This window comes from Perissodus microlepis, chromosome 14 (genome assembly GCF_051167445.1).
Source record: "Perissodus microlepis isolate ML-2025 ecotype Zambia chromosome 14, ASM5116744v1, whole genome shotgun sequence".
Classification (NCBI taxonomy): domain Eukaryota; kingdom Metazoa; phylum Chordata; class Actinopteri; order Cichliformes; family Cichlidae; genus Perissodus; species Perissodus microlepis.
In genome coordinates, this window is record NC_140474.1 from 17,061,620 (window position 1) to 17,079,422 (window position 17,803).

The 17,803-nt window shown below is 44.5% G+C and overlaps 1 protein-coding gene across 2 annotated transcripts in view; it reads left to right on the forward strand.

The window, feature by feature from the left end:
- The window catches only part of npas1 (neuronal PAS domain protein 1), a 38,091-nt gene extending 21,364 nt beyond the window's left edge, over positions 1-16,727 (forward strand). Inside the window, exons 4-12 of one of the 2 annotated variants that reach the window (XM_084950600.1) lie at positions 2,070-2,137; positions 3,763-3,852; positions 10,169-10,343; positions 10,492-10,604; positions 10,966-11,162; positions 11,345-11,451; positions 11,656-11,803; positions 13,149-13,261; positions 13,356-16,727. In XM_084950600.1, the coding sequence (XP_084806726.1) occupies positions 2,070-2,137; positions 3,763-3,852; positions 10,169-10,343; positions 10,492-10,604; positions 10,966-11,162; positions 11,345-11,451; positions 11,656-11,803; positions 13,149-13,261; positions 13,356-14,458 (2,114 nt within the window). In that variant the 3' untranslated portion in view covers positions 14,459-16,727. Of the gene's footprint in view, positions 1-2,069; positions 2,138-3,762; positions 3,853-10,168; positions 10,344-10,488; positions 10,605-10,965; positions 11,163-11,344; positions 11,452-11,655; positions 11,804-13,148; positions 13,262-13,355 lie in introns of both variants that reach the window. The other variant, XM_084950599.1, reaches the window with a different exon arrangement.
- The last annotated feature ends 1,076 nt before the right edge of the window (positions 16,728-17,803 follow it).

Sequence of the window (17,803 nt, forward strand, 5' to 3'; positions counted from 1 at the left end):
ATCTGTCAGCCCCGCTGGCCTCATGTCACATTCAGCGTTTCCTTGGGCCCGCTGACACTACTCAGCACAACTGATCACCCACCATCACCTTCGCTCCTCCAGGGTTCTGTGGCATGAAAGCCAGAACAGACACACACACTTTCACAACAATCGAAGTGCGTTTGTCTTCTGTTTTGATTAATTCTTATATGGTTACCACGGGGGTTGATTCCTCCAAGCTTCCTAGCACTGCGGCTGCATCGCTGCCCCACAAGGGAGCCTGCTAGGCAGGCAGAGAGCGAAATGGGCTCCCCATCCCCCTCCAGGCAGGGACTGACTAGGCTGAAGGGTCCGAGCACCAGACCCCCTTTCATAGCCCTGAATGGACTTGCCTTATTTAAATTCACACTCTGTCACACAGGGGGACCCCAATCTCACAATGCCACTGTGGCTTTGTCCGGCAACTCTGTATTTATGTGTGTATGTGTGTGTGTGAGAGAGAGAGTTTGTGTGTGTGCACGGGTATTTGTGTTGTTTAATCGGGGAGCATGTTGCTGCTGTGTAGTCTGTGCATGAGAATTCATTGCTGTGTGTATTCCTAAAGTGTGTGTATGTGTGTGTCTATAGCTCTAATGGAATGCCTCCCTCTTCTATTCAACAAACCCACATCACAAGCAGGCAGCTGGGCAATATATATGTGCGTGTGATTGTATATGTGTGTGTGTTGGTGGGTGTGTGTGTTCCGATCCCCCCTCTGTGTTCAGTTGTAACCCACAGCAGCGCTTTCATTTTCCTGTCATAACGTGTATTGATTTCCCGCAGCCTTGCAGCAACACACACATACACACGCGCAGATATCCGATGATCCTTAAAGGCACGCACACAGACTCACACGCGTACATACATTTATATGCTCTTATACACATATATTTTGGGTACACACGCACATACGCAGTTTGTCTCCATTGGACGGGGAACATTGTGTTCAAAAGCAGCCCTGTTGGAGTGAGATTAGTTCTCACATATGGTCCCCACTTTTGCAATCACACACTTGCAGGTGCATAAACACCGTCACACACTCCTTCTGACATAAAACAGTAAATACACCTGATTGCAAAATTAATCTTCCACGTCAGTGGCGGCACCCCCAACCCCCATGCCCATGTTTGCTTTGGAGAAAGTGATCACTCTCTCCTTCCTTAAGGTTTTTCATTTTCCCTACCCTCTGTGCTCCTCTCATACCTATCTTCGCCCTCCTCCCCTCCTCCTCCACCTAACCACCTCCAACTCTATTTGTATTGTAATTGCCTTGGTAAACACCACCATTTTGGCACTGAAGCAGCTCTGATAGCTTGTGTTTGGGATGCATTAAGAGTGGTGATGCAGACACTGTGTGTGTGTGCGTGTGTGTGTGCGTGTGTTTGTGCGTGTGTGTGTGCGTGCGTGTGTTTGCTTGTTTGTTTGTATGCCTGGCAGAGATTGAGTGGTATGCGTCACGCAGCGCTCCACCTTATGTGCACTTTTTTTTTAAGCACGGTAAATTCTTCTTTCATCAGACATAATTGCTTCAAGTTTCACTTTTGATTTTGCTGAAGATTTTAAAGTTGTGAAAGAGATCCCACGTTAATGCAAAATCCTCTATTTCCAGATCAATTTGTGTAATCACTTATTTCTCAAAGCTGTATTAACTCATCCAAAAAAATGGAAATTAATCCATCAGCGTGGCTTAAACCCAACTGGCAAAATGATTTCCTACATATTAAGACGTTTGTGTTTTATTTATGCAGCTTTGACTAATTAAGTTGCTTCTGATGGTTACACTGACCAAGAGCATGACCTTTCTAACTGTAATATGTGATCTTAACTGTCTAGTACTGAACATGGAGACTTTTTTTTAGCATTTTGTCATACTACAGTAATAAAAACACTGTTAAAACACGCACCTTACCTACAGAAACCCAAATTTCTGCACTGAAAAAGCCCTGCTCATGATCAATTAACAAAATCTACTCACCTGCTAGAATATCAACAGGTATAAAATGCTGCCCGCCAGCATTTTATGACAATGTCTGTCTCCTTTTTCTCTGCAGTTAGACGTTCATCTCATTCTCTGGCGACTGACATGTTTGAGCAGCACCTAGGGGCACACCTCCTGCAGGTAACGACCGCATCACCCACACATTGCTTCTTGTACCGCACTGATTATGTCTATAGTTGACTTTTTTTTGCCATGCTTATGTTGTGTTGTTAAGCAGAGAAACTAGTTTTTTCAGATGTATCAAAAGTTGAAGTTAGAAATGTTTTTTTCCCCTCCTAACAGTCACATTTGTTTGATTATCCTGCTGTACTAAGTCGCTGCTATGTGTGATCACAGCCTGCACTGGCTCAAGTCTTTCTGCCTTGACTCATATTTCCAGGCAAATTCCTAAACACAGTCACACTCAGACACAGAAGCACATCGCGTAACCCTCAAATGCTGCCAAAGAATACCTTCCTTTTGCACTAACAGATGAATACAGCCTGAGGGGTACTCTGGGGCAGGAGGGCTGCTGGGGTGACGAAATGCAGAATGTAGGCAAAGACTCAGAGGAAGAGCAAAGGAGGTAGCACTGCAGATTGTACTTTGGAGGGAGCTTAGGGAGGGGGAGGTGGTAGGAAGAACAGGTAGGAGTGGGAACAGGTGGAGGGATAAAAGGAGAGTAGAGAAGTGAGAAGGTTGTGGTAAAACAAAGAAACATTACATATGTCTGCTCTCCTCTGGCATTTTAAAGAGGAAGAGAGGCTTAGAGAACGGCGCTGATAGAAATCAAATTAACGCTCCAGAAAAACTGTATGATTCTTCCCCTCCCAGCCGTTCTTCCACAGTAATAGCCTGATAATTGCACTTTAGTTCTCCGACATTCATGCGGCTGGTTTCTCCTCGCCGCGACACGCGACACATGACGCTCCACACCCCGGCCACACATTTGCATACTGGATGTGTCAGTTGCATAAATTACCACTGCCACTTTAAGCACTAGGCCGCCAAAATAGCAATCATTTTTCTAGAGCAAAGTGGCCCTGGTGTGTGTGCATGTGTGTGTGAGGCTGAGACTGTGTCAGCTCACTCCTGGATGCTTGTTATGACGATTAATATTATTCTCTGAAGCAGTCCCCTCTAATGGGCTGGCTGTATACCTTTCACTTCTCATTAGAATCACTGCAGGCCGTAATGACTCTGGTTCTATCTGTGTCTGTGTTTATTTGTCCATGTGTGCGTGTGTGTGGCTGGAGATCCAGGATGAAGCTTCGACTCTTGGTTTATTACAGCTGATTGGAACAGCCCCTGGTCTATAAGCTCAGTTTCTCATGTCTCGTTGCTGAATTTGTTTAAGTGCGCCTTTCTTGATGTACGTGCGTATGTGTGTGTTCGTGGACGTCCACACCGCATACGTTGCGTCTGCCTCTGTTTTGTTCACCGTTTGTTCGGTCACGCAGGTCTCACTCGCAGCTGTCGCGTGTGTAGCTGCGTCTATGGGAATTGTTTCATGTCTATTCACATTTATGCACGTCATGTGAGTTTTTTGCGCACGCGTGTGAGCGTGCTCGCCAGTTGAGAGAAGAGGCCGAAGGGTGATGGGTTGTTTGTTCTCTAGCTCATTGTAATTTGTTCGATACACGCTAATTGCTCTAATTTGTCTGTCTTGTTTCTGTTTGCCTTTATGTCTGCGTCTCTGCGTGCATGTGTGTGTGTGCGTGTTTTTGTGTGCCCATGTGTGTGTCCCTGTGTGTTTATGTGCACAGTCTCTAGATGGCTTTGTGTTTGTGGTCAGCCAGGAGGGACGGTTCCTCTACATCTCAGAGACAGTTTCTATCTACCTGGGACTCTCACAGGTAAGACAACCTCATCTCACTCTCTTTATGTCTCTCTCACACAACACACACACACCCACCCACACACACACCCACACACACACACACACACGTGACCACATAATCCTTTATTTACAAGTGCATTTGCACACATGTGCCTGTCTTCTCTTTATGCTTTCATATCCCTTCCCAGGAGCGCGTGTGTTTGTGTGTCTGTGTGTGAGTGTGAATATCTTTGACTTCACTCTCTGTGCTCATCTCTGGAGTACAACTCTCACAGGGGCAATGCTGCTCTCTCTCTCTCTCTCTAGCTCTCTCTCTCTCTCTCTAGCTCTCTCTGCCGCCCTCTCTCCCTCTCCAGGTGCTCACCTCTGTTGATTGCCTGTGGCCTCTTGTACTGTGAATGTTAAGTCCTGCCATTTTGCCCAGATGCATAAATAATAACAGTAATTACTGGCCTAGCAATCAAAGTGTCGCCCCAGCGCGCTGGGCCTGTCTAGGGGAACAAATCGATAGGCATCTTAAAAGCCACATTGATTGTAGGGAGGGGGAAAAACACCAAGGGGGATGGGAAGATAGATAGAGACAGCCAGAGAGAGAAAGAGAGGGGGAGGAAAGGAGGAGAGGTGTGATAAGAGAGAGATGTTTCAAACTAAGAAGAATGGGTACAGCACGAGAGAGAGAGAGAGAGAGAGAGGCAAGTGTAACAATAACAGATGTAACTGAGGGTTTTTTCTTTGTTTAAGGGCAGTCGCTGAAACCATTAACGAACTTAAGAATAAGTTTTAAGGATATGTTTGTTATTTTTCCTTTTAGTACAATATTCACATGAAGGAGACCTCATTAGTCTCCATTAGTCCTTGGTCACCATTATCATTCATATCTGTACTGGCTGGAAAAATCTCTAAAAATATATATGTATAATTATCAGAGCAGAAAAATCAAACAGATGTTGTCCCCAGTAATGAAATCACTGTAACTTAGGGATATAATGTCAGAAGTAGTTTTTGCTAAGCAAAATATTCCTTGAATGCAGCATTTAGTTCACACAAACACGCAGAAAATGTGATTTTAAACAAAAAATGTATCTATACACATGCAAGAGGATAACAGGCTTAGCTTTTAAATCATTGCTCATTGTTTCATTTAATTTCAGATGGATGTTGTACTTTCTTTCTGTATTGTTAAGGCTGTGTAATTCTTTAATTGCATACTGATATTGACTGTTTTCAGTCTATTGTGATTGCTGCACATGTGATGAATATTATTACATTCTTGGGTTTTTTTTTCACCGTAATACAAAGAAAAAAAAATGCAGCAAGCAAGTTTGAAATGGAAAGATTTTCTTTAGATGCATTTTACTAAATCCTTCCTCAACTTTGTTAAGTTGCACTGATAGTCTGTAATTTTGGCCCTGGTCATAAATATGCTTTCCTCAACCTGCACACAATGATGTCCTGAATTGCACCTGTAAGTCAGTGTAAAGCAAACTTGAGGGGGGGAAATAGGTTTTTAGTTTTCAGATATTTAGTCATTGTTTAATGTTGAACTGGAGACTTGTAGGGAAAAAAATGAGCTCACTGACTCCATTTTTTTCCTGATGGAGTTTCATATCATGAACATGTTTGTCCCCCCTCCCTGTGTTCTCACTACTCTCTTGACCCCCAAAATTGTTCTTGCAACAGAAGATATAGTTCAGTCCCTTAAATCAGTGGTTCTCAAGCTTGTTCTTGTATGCTGAGCTTGAAAAGTTGAAAAAGTTCACACCACACCTCACTTTGTTTTTACTAATTATTCATAATAAAAAAGAATCAAAAATTACATTTTCAAGATGACCTCATCAAGGCCTTTCTTATTTTCCACATATACAAATATTCATTCAGTTTAGTTTCCCTCTATGTTTTTGTTCTGGTTGTCCATGCCACTCCTGCAGAGCTGCTGTGCCTTACAGATAGAGGAGGCTTCAGAAGGCGCTTGCAATAAGGAAACATAGGTCTGTCCTTTCACAGATCACTCTCTGTCACCCATTTTCACTGGGAGGAGTTAAGATGCGGGCAAGAGAAAAAAGTGAGGGAAGCTTGAAGACATGCTAGCATAATAAAAAGCACCCATTGCTCTACAGCTAAGATCGATTCACAGCAAGTAAGGAGAAGAAGAACGATTACAACGCCTAATTACTCTTAATGTGAGGCAGACTTGAAACTATTCTTTAAACTTTCCTGTCATGGGGCATTCGACGAAGGTTAATATAAAGTTGGATTAGCACAAGGATTGTCTTGAATTGTCGTGGAGTTTTTGAGTCTTCTTTGCAAACACACATACACATACACACACACACACACACACACACACACACACACAATGTACATGTAAACACAGAGAGATACAAAAGAAAGTGATGTAGAGAAGACAGAACAAAAAGGGGAGCTGCAGAGAGGAACAGTGAGAACCAGACAGACAATTACAACAGAGAAAGAAAATAAAGCAGAGGAATATGGGGAGAGACAGTGGTAAAGAGGAGCGAGAGAGTCTGAGTGTGTAAATAGAGTTTAAATGTGCAGTAGGAATGAAAATCGCCTTGGGATTGCCTAGGTAAACAAGACAGCCGAGGCTTTGGTGGAGATGCTAATAAAACAGAGCTGTTCTTATCAGCTGAGCAGATGGTCTAACCCATCACATCTCCTCAAACTGGGCCTAAGCCATCAGCATTCTAATGAAATTATTTATGATCGAAGATTACGTTCGAAACCTTAAACATACAGCGCCACGTTTACCTTCCCGAAAAGATGAGGACGGCCGGGCACAGAGGAGGTTTATGATGAGAAAGACACAGCCAGAAAGGGCAGGTAGACGGGGTTCGGGGAGGGGGGGCGAGCGCGAATATACAGTGTGTTTATGGACACAAGCAATGAGATGGAAAAACGCACAACAGGAAAGAAGGGAAGGTGGGAGGGAGAGGACAAAACACTTCAATATACTTTGCTGGTGAGTGGAGGCGGACACAGGGGAGAGGGGAAGGACAGACAAACAATGTTCTGAGTGAAAAAGTATAAGTGGTTGTTTGTTTTAGAGGGCATGTCGCCCCTGTGGACCGCCCCAGCCCCGCGTCTCCTGTCCCCCCGTCTGACCCCTCTGCCCTGGCTTACCACCCGGGCCACTCCCCTGACAGTGGGGTTGCTTAGCCAACTTAGCCCAGGTCAGGCACCTTGACCAAGGGCACAGCCCTCCGCCCATTCCCCTGGCGCACAGGTATCTTTTTTTTTTTTTTTTGTCTCGCTCACTTGGTTTTCAGGCCCGGAAGCACGAGGGATAAACCTGGGAGCGACACATAGCAGATGAGGCAGGGGGGAGAAGACATGGAAACAGAAGAGGGGAGGGCCAAATAGCTGGAGAGACAAAGGTTGGAGAAGATGAGGGAGGAGACATGAAAAGGATGGAGGAGTAAAAGTAGGATAAAAAAAAGGGATAAATGGGGTAAAGAGGAGGGAGGAAGGATGGTAGATTGAGGGAGGAGAGAATTGATCTGCGAATGGTTAGTATGCAGCCCCCACTCCACCTCCGCCCCACCCCATCTTCCCCTCCCTCCTCTCCTCTCCTCTCCCATCAGTCAGTGAGGGCTGAGGGCTGAGAGTATGTTGTGGACCACTGCCCGGATGCCTCATACATATTAAAGCCCCCTGCTATTATTTATATCATGTCTCTGCTTCCCCTGCTCGCTGCCCCTCGTCCCCACCACACCACCATACATGCATGCACGTGCATCTCTGCGCGCACACACACACACAGGTTCACACAGATGCGCTGACAGACAACTACTCGCACAAACAGTGACACACAATGACACACGGAGACATAAAAACAGACAGTCTAGTCACATACGCTGGGAAACAGAGGCGCGCCGTGTGCTTGCATAGGCACAAACGCACACACGCAGACACACACACGCTCTCAGAGAGATTTGAATGATCTCGGTCTCTCCTCACACCTCCCTTTGCGCCACATTCTATACCTGTTTTTATGTCTGAGCCTGACTCATCCTCTTAATCGCTTCGTCCCTTCCTCATCTTCTCATTTCTGTCTGATCTTTTTTCAATCTCGCCCTCCTGCTTGAGATGAAGTGATATTATTCGGATAGGTATTAAGCCCGGTAAAGCCCATAAGGACCTGTTCGCCTCTCTACCTTGTTTTTCAACACCACCGGGTCGAGGGATTTTGCCTCTTTCAAATGGCTGGTCCAGTGTTCTGAGCAGACTTGGTCCTTGAAAATGACAATGTGCTAACAATTACATATACATAGATAAGGAAACAGACAGATAGATGCTGATATAATCGGTAACGTGAAAAGCTCAAAGCGAGGTTCATCCAGAGTTTAATAGAGATATCCAGCCATTTAATGGACAGCTGCAAACTCTTAACTTTAAAACATTAATGAACGAGTCAGTTTTGATGTCAGACTCAAAAAGCACGCAGCTGAAGAGTGCTGACGTATTATCGACGCTGAGGAGAAGAAGGATCGGTAAACAAAAACACTGAATTTTCCTCGTGTTAAAAATTCTTGATTAAAAAGAGTTTGCTGACGTACGTGAAGGTCAGCTAGCACAGTGCTGTTGGTCTCCACATTTACCAGCCTCACCTGTTAGAGCTGGACAGAGAACGAGGGAGAAATAAATACATTAGACCTCAACAGCACAGTCTTTGGAAGTGAAAAGTGAAAAGAGTTTGCCAACTGAGAGCCAAACACACACACACACGCTTGCTGTATATTACTCTGCTGAGCCGTTATCAGAGCTTCTGCTTATCACTGTGGGAGCTGCAATCCAGTGTGCTCTTATGTGATGCATGAGGTTAGCTGAGAAAAGAGACATTTTTATAAAGAAAAGAAATGTAAATAATGTAATTCATTTAATTCCCCTTTGTGTAGGGGGGTATATATTTTGAGGTTTCTGCTTTTTATTAGAACCCTGAACTATCTGAAACCTGTGTTGCTCAATGTCTTAATGGTTAAAATGCATAAGATTTAATTGATTTTTCTTATCTTGGACTTTCTCAGTAACTGCATTTATTATTGTCTTGATGCTATCAGATATTAAAATCCTCAAATATCTATCCAAATATGTTCCTAAGTCAGCATGGTCAGCCGTTCTCGCACGTTTTCAAAGTGTGACAGTAGCACAGTTGTTACGGGATAATTACTTTTCGAGTCTTGCAAGTATGCAGGGCAGCCTCTCCATATGGTGCCCATCAAATCTAGTATTTAATAATATGTTTATTACAGGTGGCGCAGTTGCAAAATGTGGCGCCGTCGCCCAAGAAATTAAGGCCTGTGTGTCTGGCGCTGAATAACATAAGGGGTGATAAAACCTCGTCTGTCATCTCCCCTCACTCGGTGGGGTTTCCTACATCTTTACCCCTCTCTGTTCCCTCATTGTCGATCGCTCTTATTTGCCTGCTCCCGCCTTCCTGTTCCCCTTCTTCCTCTCCCCCGGCTGTGATGTCCTTGAGGGCCTGCTGAAGCTCCCATAAAGCCTGCAGTAAATGGCTCTAATCCGGTAATAAATGGCTGTGTCCTACAGACAAGGGTGTGAGGCTGCTGCAGCCACGGCTTTATCAGATGGAATAGTATTGGCACACACACAAATGCGCGCACACACACAGACACACACACATTCACAGATGTAATGGAACCTGCATAGATGTGTGTAAGCATGCATGCCCCCCCCCCTTTTCTGCTTCTCTCTCACACACACACTTATTCATGCTGCTTCAGATGGAATCACACCTTCTTCAATTGTGCCGCTTTTATGGATGCCATGCAAGAGCAGTGCCATTATTGCCTTTAAATGATTAGAGATGCGACCTGATGCATTATGATGATAGGATCATATAGAGCTGTATGAGCTGTTACGCTGCTGCCTGCTGGGATTGACTGTAACTGAATGAAGGAGCCGGGAGGGACACGGGGAATAAGAAGTATAGTAATGTGACCTTTGGAGATAGTTGGAGTTCACCTGTTTTTAATCAGCAAATACAATTGATTTTTATCTCCTCCTGGTTTTATTTGTGTAGCACTGTAGTCACTTGATCCTCCGAGACAGGACTTAAATGTGTGTGTGTGTATGTGTGTGGAGGGGTGGCAGGTGGGGCTGTCTTACATCCTCTCATTCCTTGTTCAGTTGTAACCCAGAGCGGCACTTTCATTTTCCCGTCATAACATATATTGATTTTTTTTTTCAGTGCACTTGTGTGTGTGTGTATTTGTAGGCGTGTGCTCGCTCGCGTATAGTTATTTTTGCACAAAGCGTCTGGTTTTGATCGGTTTGTGTGTGCTTCTCTTCAGGTGGAGCTGACCGGCAGCAGTGTGTTCGACTACATCCACCCAGCGGACCACGTCGAGATGGCAGAGCGGCTGGGTATCAGGCCACATCTACGGGCCGAGGCCGGCTGTCACACAGCCCCTGAGAGCGCTTCCAGCTCTGCGTCCACCTCCTCCTTAGCTGGTACCCCTGAACCCGGTACTGTCATGGCAAGAAAGCAGAAAGAAACATAACAAATACATAATATGATTTTCAACAATTCACTGTGCTCAAACGGCATTATTAAGACAAAAGTCAAATAAAAATATTCTTGAAACAGCTCATGTTATTTTCTCATCCCCAGCAGCTCCATCCAGTCCTCATTCTCCTGCCGACGATCCACCCGAGCGTGGCTTTTTTATCCGCATGAAGTCCACGCTCACCAAAAGAGGCCTGCATGTCAAGTCTTCTGGATACAAGGTATGAGAGGAAATGCGTCACCATAATTTGAGAACATATTATGCATTCCTTAGCTTACTTGCATGTGTTCGGAATAAAATAACAATTTGGGTTTGTGTTGCTGGTGTTTCACACACACGCACAAGGTGGTCATTGCCAGTATATTTTATAGCTGTGACCTTATTTCGCTCTGAACCGCTCCACGTATCACAGTTTACTGCGCTCACTGCTAATATGTCCAAGTTTATTGCATATTGATAAATGCAACATTTTCTAAATCAGTGCATCAAACAGCTCTGATTCCACCTGATCTTTATTTAGTAATCCTCTTATAAACTGGCTTGTGCGTATGAGTGCGTAAGAAAGACTTTGTGCTTGTCAGGTAATCCACGTGACGGGACGAATCCGCTGCCGCCCCGCTCTCGTCCCGGGCTCCACCCGATCAGTGCGTCGACCGATGGGTTTGGTTGCGCTGGCGCACACTCTCCCGCCCTCCACGCTTAATGAAGTCCGCATGGAGAGCCACATGTTTGTCTTCCGAGTGAACATGGACCTACAGGTTACATACTGTGAGAACAGGTAATCCATCTATTGTTTTGCCTTTTGGGAGTCGCTCTATCTTTCATGTTTTTTCATGAGGAGCTGGCAGAGCACCCAGCCAGTTGGTGGTGTTAGCACACACATCTGCTTCTGTTTGGCTGACAAATGTGTGTGTGTGTGTTTTGTTTGTTTGTTTTTTTTCTTCCTCCAATGCTCTACAGGATCTCTGAGTATATGGATCTGACTCCAGCAGAGGTAGTGGGACATACCTGTTACCATTTCATCCATGTAGAAGACCTGGAGAACCTCCGGCAGAGCCACGAGGACTGTGAGTCACATCCAGATGGATACGTATAATATATGATGTTCATCCCCATCCCTCTCTTTCTTCAAGTATCTGAACTTGGCAGAGCTGCTTCAAGAGCCTGTTGAAATCTCCTCCTGTACTGTTGTTAGAGGCGCCCTCTGCTGCCACCTTCATGAACTGTCAAACCATTAACAGGTTTCTTTTCTTCCCATCTTTGCTCCTCAGTGCTAAGAAAAGGCCAGGTAGTGACTGGTTATTATCGCTGGCTCCAGAGGAGAGGAGGGTACCTGTGGATCCAGTCCACTGCCACCGTGTCCATCAACCACAAAGCCCCCCACGAACGCAACGTTATCTGGGTTAACTACGTCCTGAGGTCAGTAGAACCTGAGCAAAGCTGAAACCGCCGTTTCTCCACGAGTGATGTTAGGAAGTCATTCTATGTATGCAGGCATCACACTGTGTACAGACTCTGTACACAGTGTGATGCCTACCTGTACTACAGAGACCCTTTGAAGGGATAGCTGATGAAATGTAGAGGGATTATTGGGATAGGGAGGTTCATTTATTCCAGCATGTGAGAAAACTGGTAAGGATACACACGAAACGAGGAGATCAAAGCAGCAAACCACTGCCTAATTAATGTAATGGTTATTTTTGATTTTATTATAAATCTTGAAAGATTGGCTAAAATATCATTAAATTCTTCTTATTCCTTTAATAGATTTTTAGATTAGTTTGAATTTGCTAATGTTTCTGACAGTTTCTATGCGTCATGACCAACAGAAAAATTTGCGGCTTCAAAAGCCGTACTTTTTCTTTCAAAATGTTCCTCATTCGACAGTGAAATGTTTATTTTATCTTGTATTTTAAATAGTAATTAGTAAAAGTTATCACTTTTTCATACCTTTTGCAGTTCGGGTTTTTTCATCCTGCATAATGTTACTTTATGCATTATTCTATTGTTATTTAATGCTATTATTCTGAATAAGCAGACACCCTGTTACAGAAAGCTCCAAATCAGAGTAAGAAAATTTTGAAAAACCTTGCACCTTGATTTCTTTTAAATATAAATTACCTTTTAAATGTTGTATTACCTTTGTTTAAGGCTTTGGTGTGTTTACCACGGAGCGAGCGCGAGAGAACACAACAGAACGCGCGCATAGCAGCAGAGCAGTCAGACAAAAACAAGAGGAGTAGGCTGAATTTCAATGCTAATTGGACTGAAGCTATATAATTACAACAAATGGATGTCAGAATTTTGGGGCTGAATGGTGTTTTAGTTAATTAGTGCTGTAATTACAAGAGCTCATTAACTTCTCCAACAGCCTCCTCCTTGTCTGAGCTTAACTGTGTATAGGTGGGCTGCTGAGTGGAGCATTTGTGTGTGTGTGTGCATCTGCGTGTGTTTCGGGGGGTGCGGTCTGCCTGTGTGTCTGTTTGTATGTGTCAGTGTTTGTGCATGTGTGATAAGGGCTGTTGGAAGGAGTGAGTGTGTGTTAGATGGAGGTTAGAAGGGTGTGAGGCAGTTTGGCTATTGGAGGTAGTTATTAGGCTGATTATATGTTGTTTCCATCTCTAAGTATTCACTTAAATCAGCATGGCATTCCTGGTTTTTTTAAGTGTAAGTGGCTTTAAGTGGTAGATGATTTGTGTATACATCCAGCTTTTCACTCTCTCCCTTTCTCTTTTTTCCCATTTTTTTACATCTATCCATCCAGTCGAACAGAGCTGCCCGACACTCCCCTGGATCTGCTGCAGCTACCAGAGAGCATAAGAGCAGAGCGACTTCGAATCAGCTCGTCCCCGACCGACGGCTCCACACAGGCCCGAGGTACCACACTACGTACATTGCTACCTTACTGTGACGTCCCATTGATGCACTCGCCTGTGCCTCATCGTCTCATAAAAATCTCCTTCCTCCTTAGGCTCGCAACCTGTGAAGAGCTCAGTGGGGAAAAGCGACCCTGACACTAAAGGCAGAGACAAATTCACCACCACGGCCATTCAATCAGAGGACAGGAGGAAGCGCCTACTGAGGTCTGACCCGGAGGGCGCACCTCCCGAAACCCGTCGCAGACTGGAGGAGCTCCGTCACACGGAGGAGAGTGTCTCTGCCTCCTCAGACCTGGCGAGCGAAAGCGAGGGGGAAGAGGAAGATGAAACCGAGTGGGACCAGGGAGGCGACAGCGACAGATTGAAACGGGAAGACAGCGGAGGAGGAGGTAAACAGAGCAGAGGAGGAGACACCCCGACGAGAAGGGAGAGGGGAGGGAGGGTACACAATGGCCGGGCTGTGATCCAGCAGCTGAAAAGTGTAGTGACTCCATCTCCCCTGCCCGGCAGCCCAGGCATCAAGACTGAGCATGAAGCCCTGACCACCGGGGGGCGCTGGGGATCACACACTCAAACTTCCACCTCGCACACACACACCACTCAGCCCCAGCCCTCGCATGCACACACGCCGTCCAGCAGCCTCAATGGTGACAGCCCCACCACCCCGATCCCGGACTCCTCTTCCAGCAGCGAAGCCCCACCGAAGGGTTTGTTCACTCCCCCGTCCCCAGCTTTGTCCCCCGCCATGCCCGTGTCCTCCCCATTGCCCCGCGAGGACAGGGCTGTGTCGGCGGGGGTGGTCAGCCGGAGCAGTGGCGGTAGTGGTGGTGTAGGTAACGGTCCTGACTTTGAGCTGCTTCAGAGACTGGCTGCTGGAAGTGCAGCGGGCCGGGTCCTCTTCCACCCCCTTGCCCTCGGCCCGCAGGGCCCTCAGAGCCTCTATGCCCCAAGCACTATCCGCTACGCTCCACCTGAGCTCCCCCCTTCCCACCACCACAGCACAGGACACAGTGATGGCCTGCAGCTACGCTCGGACCACCACAAGGGACCCCCACCGGCCTTCTTCCCCCACCTACAGCGGCTGGCCGGCCTTCCACCCTTCAGTGGTTTCTCCCCATCTGACAGCCCCTTCTCCTCTAGCCTGCCCTTCTGTATGAATGGACTGAGGGGGGCTGCGGGCACAGAGGAGGACTGAGTCTCAGAGGGGAGGATGTGAGAGGAGAAAATAAACTGAAGGAGAGAGCGGAGTGACAGGACGAAAAGAGAGACAATGAAAAGGGCAGGAGAGACAGAAGTGGCAGTAGATTAAACCTCTGAGGACGTTACTAATTGGACAATGAGTTGAATAACTGCAATCTAAAGTGTGTGACAAGCCGCTGCCATAGGATTTTATCATGTCAGCCTGTTGTGTACAAGTGACAGTGACTCTCAGAGAAATGGGGACATGGAAACTTTTGACTGGTTGTCCCTCAAGACTTTTCATCTTCGCGACAACAACGAACTCTGCTCTGTGACTTTCTCTAGATGACTGTGTTGATTTATGTGTCTCTTCCACTCAGAGAAGCCATATTGTACATAGAGAGAAAACCATGACGACCCTCAGCTCACATCCTCACCGTCAATGTCCGTCACCGCACATTAACCCAATTAACCCTAAAACCAGTAGGAAGAGATGGGCACTCGTCTGTAGGAATAAAAATGACTTTGGAATATAAATTTTTATTATTGCAGTATTATACAAATCATCTCTTTCAGTGGGCTCCGGGTGACAGTTTGATTATAGGGTTTCAACTTAAAATAGGTGAAGACAGCTTTTTGGTGTTTTGTATCGATACTTAAAATAATAATATAAAACAATAATATTGAAAAAAAGATCCAAGTATTCATCGATTCAGCCATACTAAAAGCACACTTTTGGGACAAAAGTATGATTAAAGTAGTCCCAGACATTCCATTATATATAAGGGAAGGAAATGCAATGCAGACAGGACGCTATTTGTATTGTTTGATTATAGGAAGGCGATTTGTTTAACTGATTATGACTTCTAGTGTATCATGACAATGTACAATGCTGCAGTTGTGTTTGTGTATGAAAGCCATATTCTTGTTTGTTTTTAGGTTTATATTCTTTTTCTTCACCAGGTGAAACCGATTGGGAAGTTGTTTAAAATACGACTGTTTTAGTGGATGAAAAAAAATGTGAAAATGCTTTAGGAGGGGAAATGTGCTGGACAGAAGTGTTTTTATCATTTAAACATGTTTTTTTGTTTTTTTGGGGGGTTTTTTCTGAGCACTTACCGAAATTTGTTCTGGTGTGAACTCTAAAGCACTTCACGGTTCGGCGTGTGATCCTGTTAAAACAGAAAACAATGCAAGAGCGGCCGCTAATATCATAGCCTGACCACGGTATGTGGAGTGGGGGTGGGGGTGGGGGATATAAATGCTCATTTAGAAAGGCAGGTAAATAAACAAGACCACATGTGGTCATTAAAATGTGACCGTCGGAGGTCAATAAAACAAAACAGAATTGTTCTGATATTGGTTTCAGTTCAAGCGAGTCAACTGGAGATAAAGTTTTAAATTAAAAAGTGGGGATATGAAACACTTTAAATTTCAGTTTCATAGCAATTGATTGGAGCTCCTCTCAGGAAAAACAAAACACTTTTGACTTGGAAAAAATGAAACAACTAAAACAAAATTATACATATATGTATAAGAAAATCACAACTAAAATAAAAAAGAAGAAGGAGAATTCATAAATAATAACATTTGGAAATTTCACCCGGCCAAACTCATCAGGAAAAAGAAGTGAGAAGAATAAAATTTAACCACGATATGCAGTGATATAAGCTGTGAGAGAGATACATTAAAAACAGTCTAGCACTTTGTAATAAGGTCGTCTGATCTGCCATGTTAGCCAAATACATGTAAATTTATATATACAGCAATTTGTTGAAAGCCAAGCCTTCTGGCACTATTTTCTTTTTCCTTCTTCTAAATTGAGATTATGATCGACAGCCTGATCTGAGGGTTCGCTTTATGGAACCGCTCATATTGTCACGTCTGACAGAGGCGGGGTGGGGCTGGGTGGGGGTTTTAAAAAAAAGACGGGGCGGGGGAAAGGGTGCACTACACATCCATACTACAAATATGTGTCAGCGCACATATTCTCGGGTGTTTACTGGTATAATAAGTGTGTGTGTGTGTTTGAATGTGGGCGTGTTCGCCTGTTAAAAGTGTGTGAGTGAGTTTGGATTTTGTTTTGTTTTGTTTTTGTTTTTTTTTGTTGTTGTTGAATTAAACGGCTAACCCCTCGCCCATCACTGTGAATCTAACATTATTCTCCCATCTTTGTGAATACTCCACCCACTCGTCAAATAAAATGAACAAATGTAAAAATAATAACAGTGATACAGATGATGATGATGATGATAACAATAAAATATTCCAGTAGAGGAGCACAACTCAATGTCGGTTGTTTCTTTCTTGCTTTTGCAGGCGTGGAGATTAAGCAGTTGTGATATCTGAATTTGTAAATGTGTTGATGCTTTCGATTTCTACATATAGCTCCTTGAGATTTCATGTGATTTAAATAGATACAATTTTTTTCTGCACTCACATTTGTTAATACTTTTCATTTAACATGCATATTCTGAGTACTTAGAAGACAAATGCAGAGAGGATGTGTTGAATCTTGCACAGTTCTTTATTAAAATAGATAGATAGATAGATAGATAGATAGATAGATAGATAGATAGATAGATAGATAGATAGATAGTTAGTTAGTGCAGGTCAGACTAGACATCACTTGAGTGTTAGTTGCTTTGAAATAAACCCAGAAGCGCAGAGAGTCTCTCACTTATAGGTGTTCATGCATTACCACGTGTGTGTGTACATTGGCCGTTTGCTTGCATGTCTGTCTGTGTGTGTGTGTGTGTGTGTGCGTGCATTTCCGTGAATTTGTGTGTGTTGTCTGAAGCAGCCCCAGGGAGGGGCTCTGACATTGAAGACGGGTTAAATCCTGTTTTACATTCAAGTGGCAGGCCCTAGTTCATTAGAGTGAGGATCATTCCTCCTCAAGACCAAAGGAAGCGCATACTAAACAAGAGCAGTTGTTGGGGAGAAAATGCCATTGTACGTGCAAACCGTATGTACTGTATAAGTGGGTGTGTGTGCGTGTGTGCTGATGTGCCGTGAATTGAGTTACAAAATAACCTTTCTTCTTTATCTCTTCTTTTCTATGGAGTAACATCTTTATAGAGGGAAGTAAAGGTGCGGCTTCTGCAGATTAAATCACCGTAGGTTATTTGTGTGTGTGTGTGTGTGTGTGGCGGTGGCATTTCTCCTGACTGTCTTCTTCTCAGCCTGTCACTGAGCCACCCGTACGCCCTCTCTGTCACTAACTTTGATGGCTTATCTTACCCCTTGAATTAGAGTCGTGCTCCTTGGGGAAATACCTTACCACATGTAAATGGATTTGAAAAAAAAAAGTACAAATATGGAAAGGAATAATAGCGTGAGGGATGGAGGGAGACAGCCA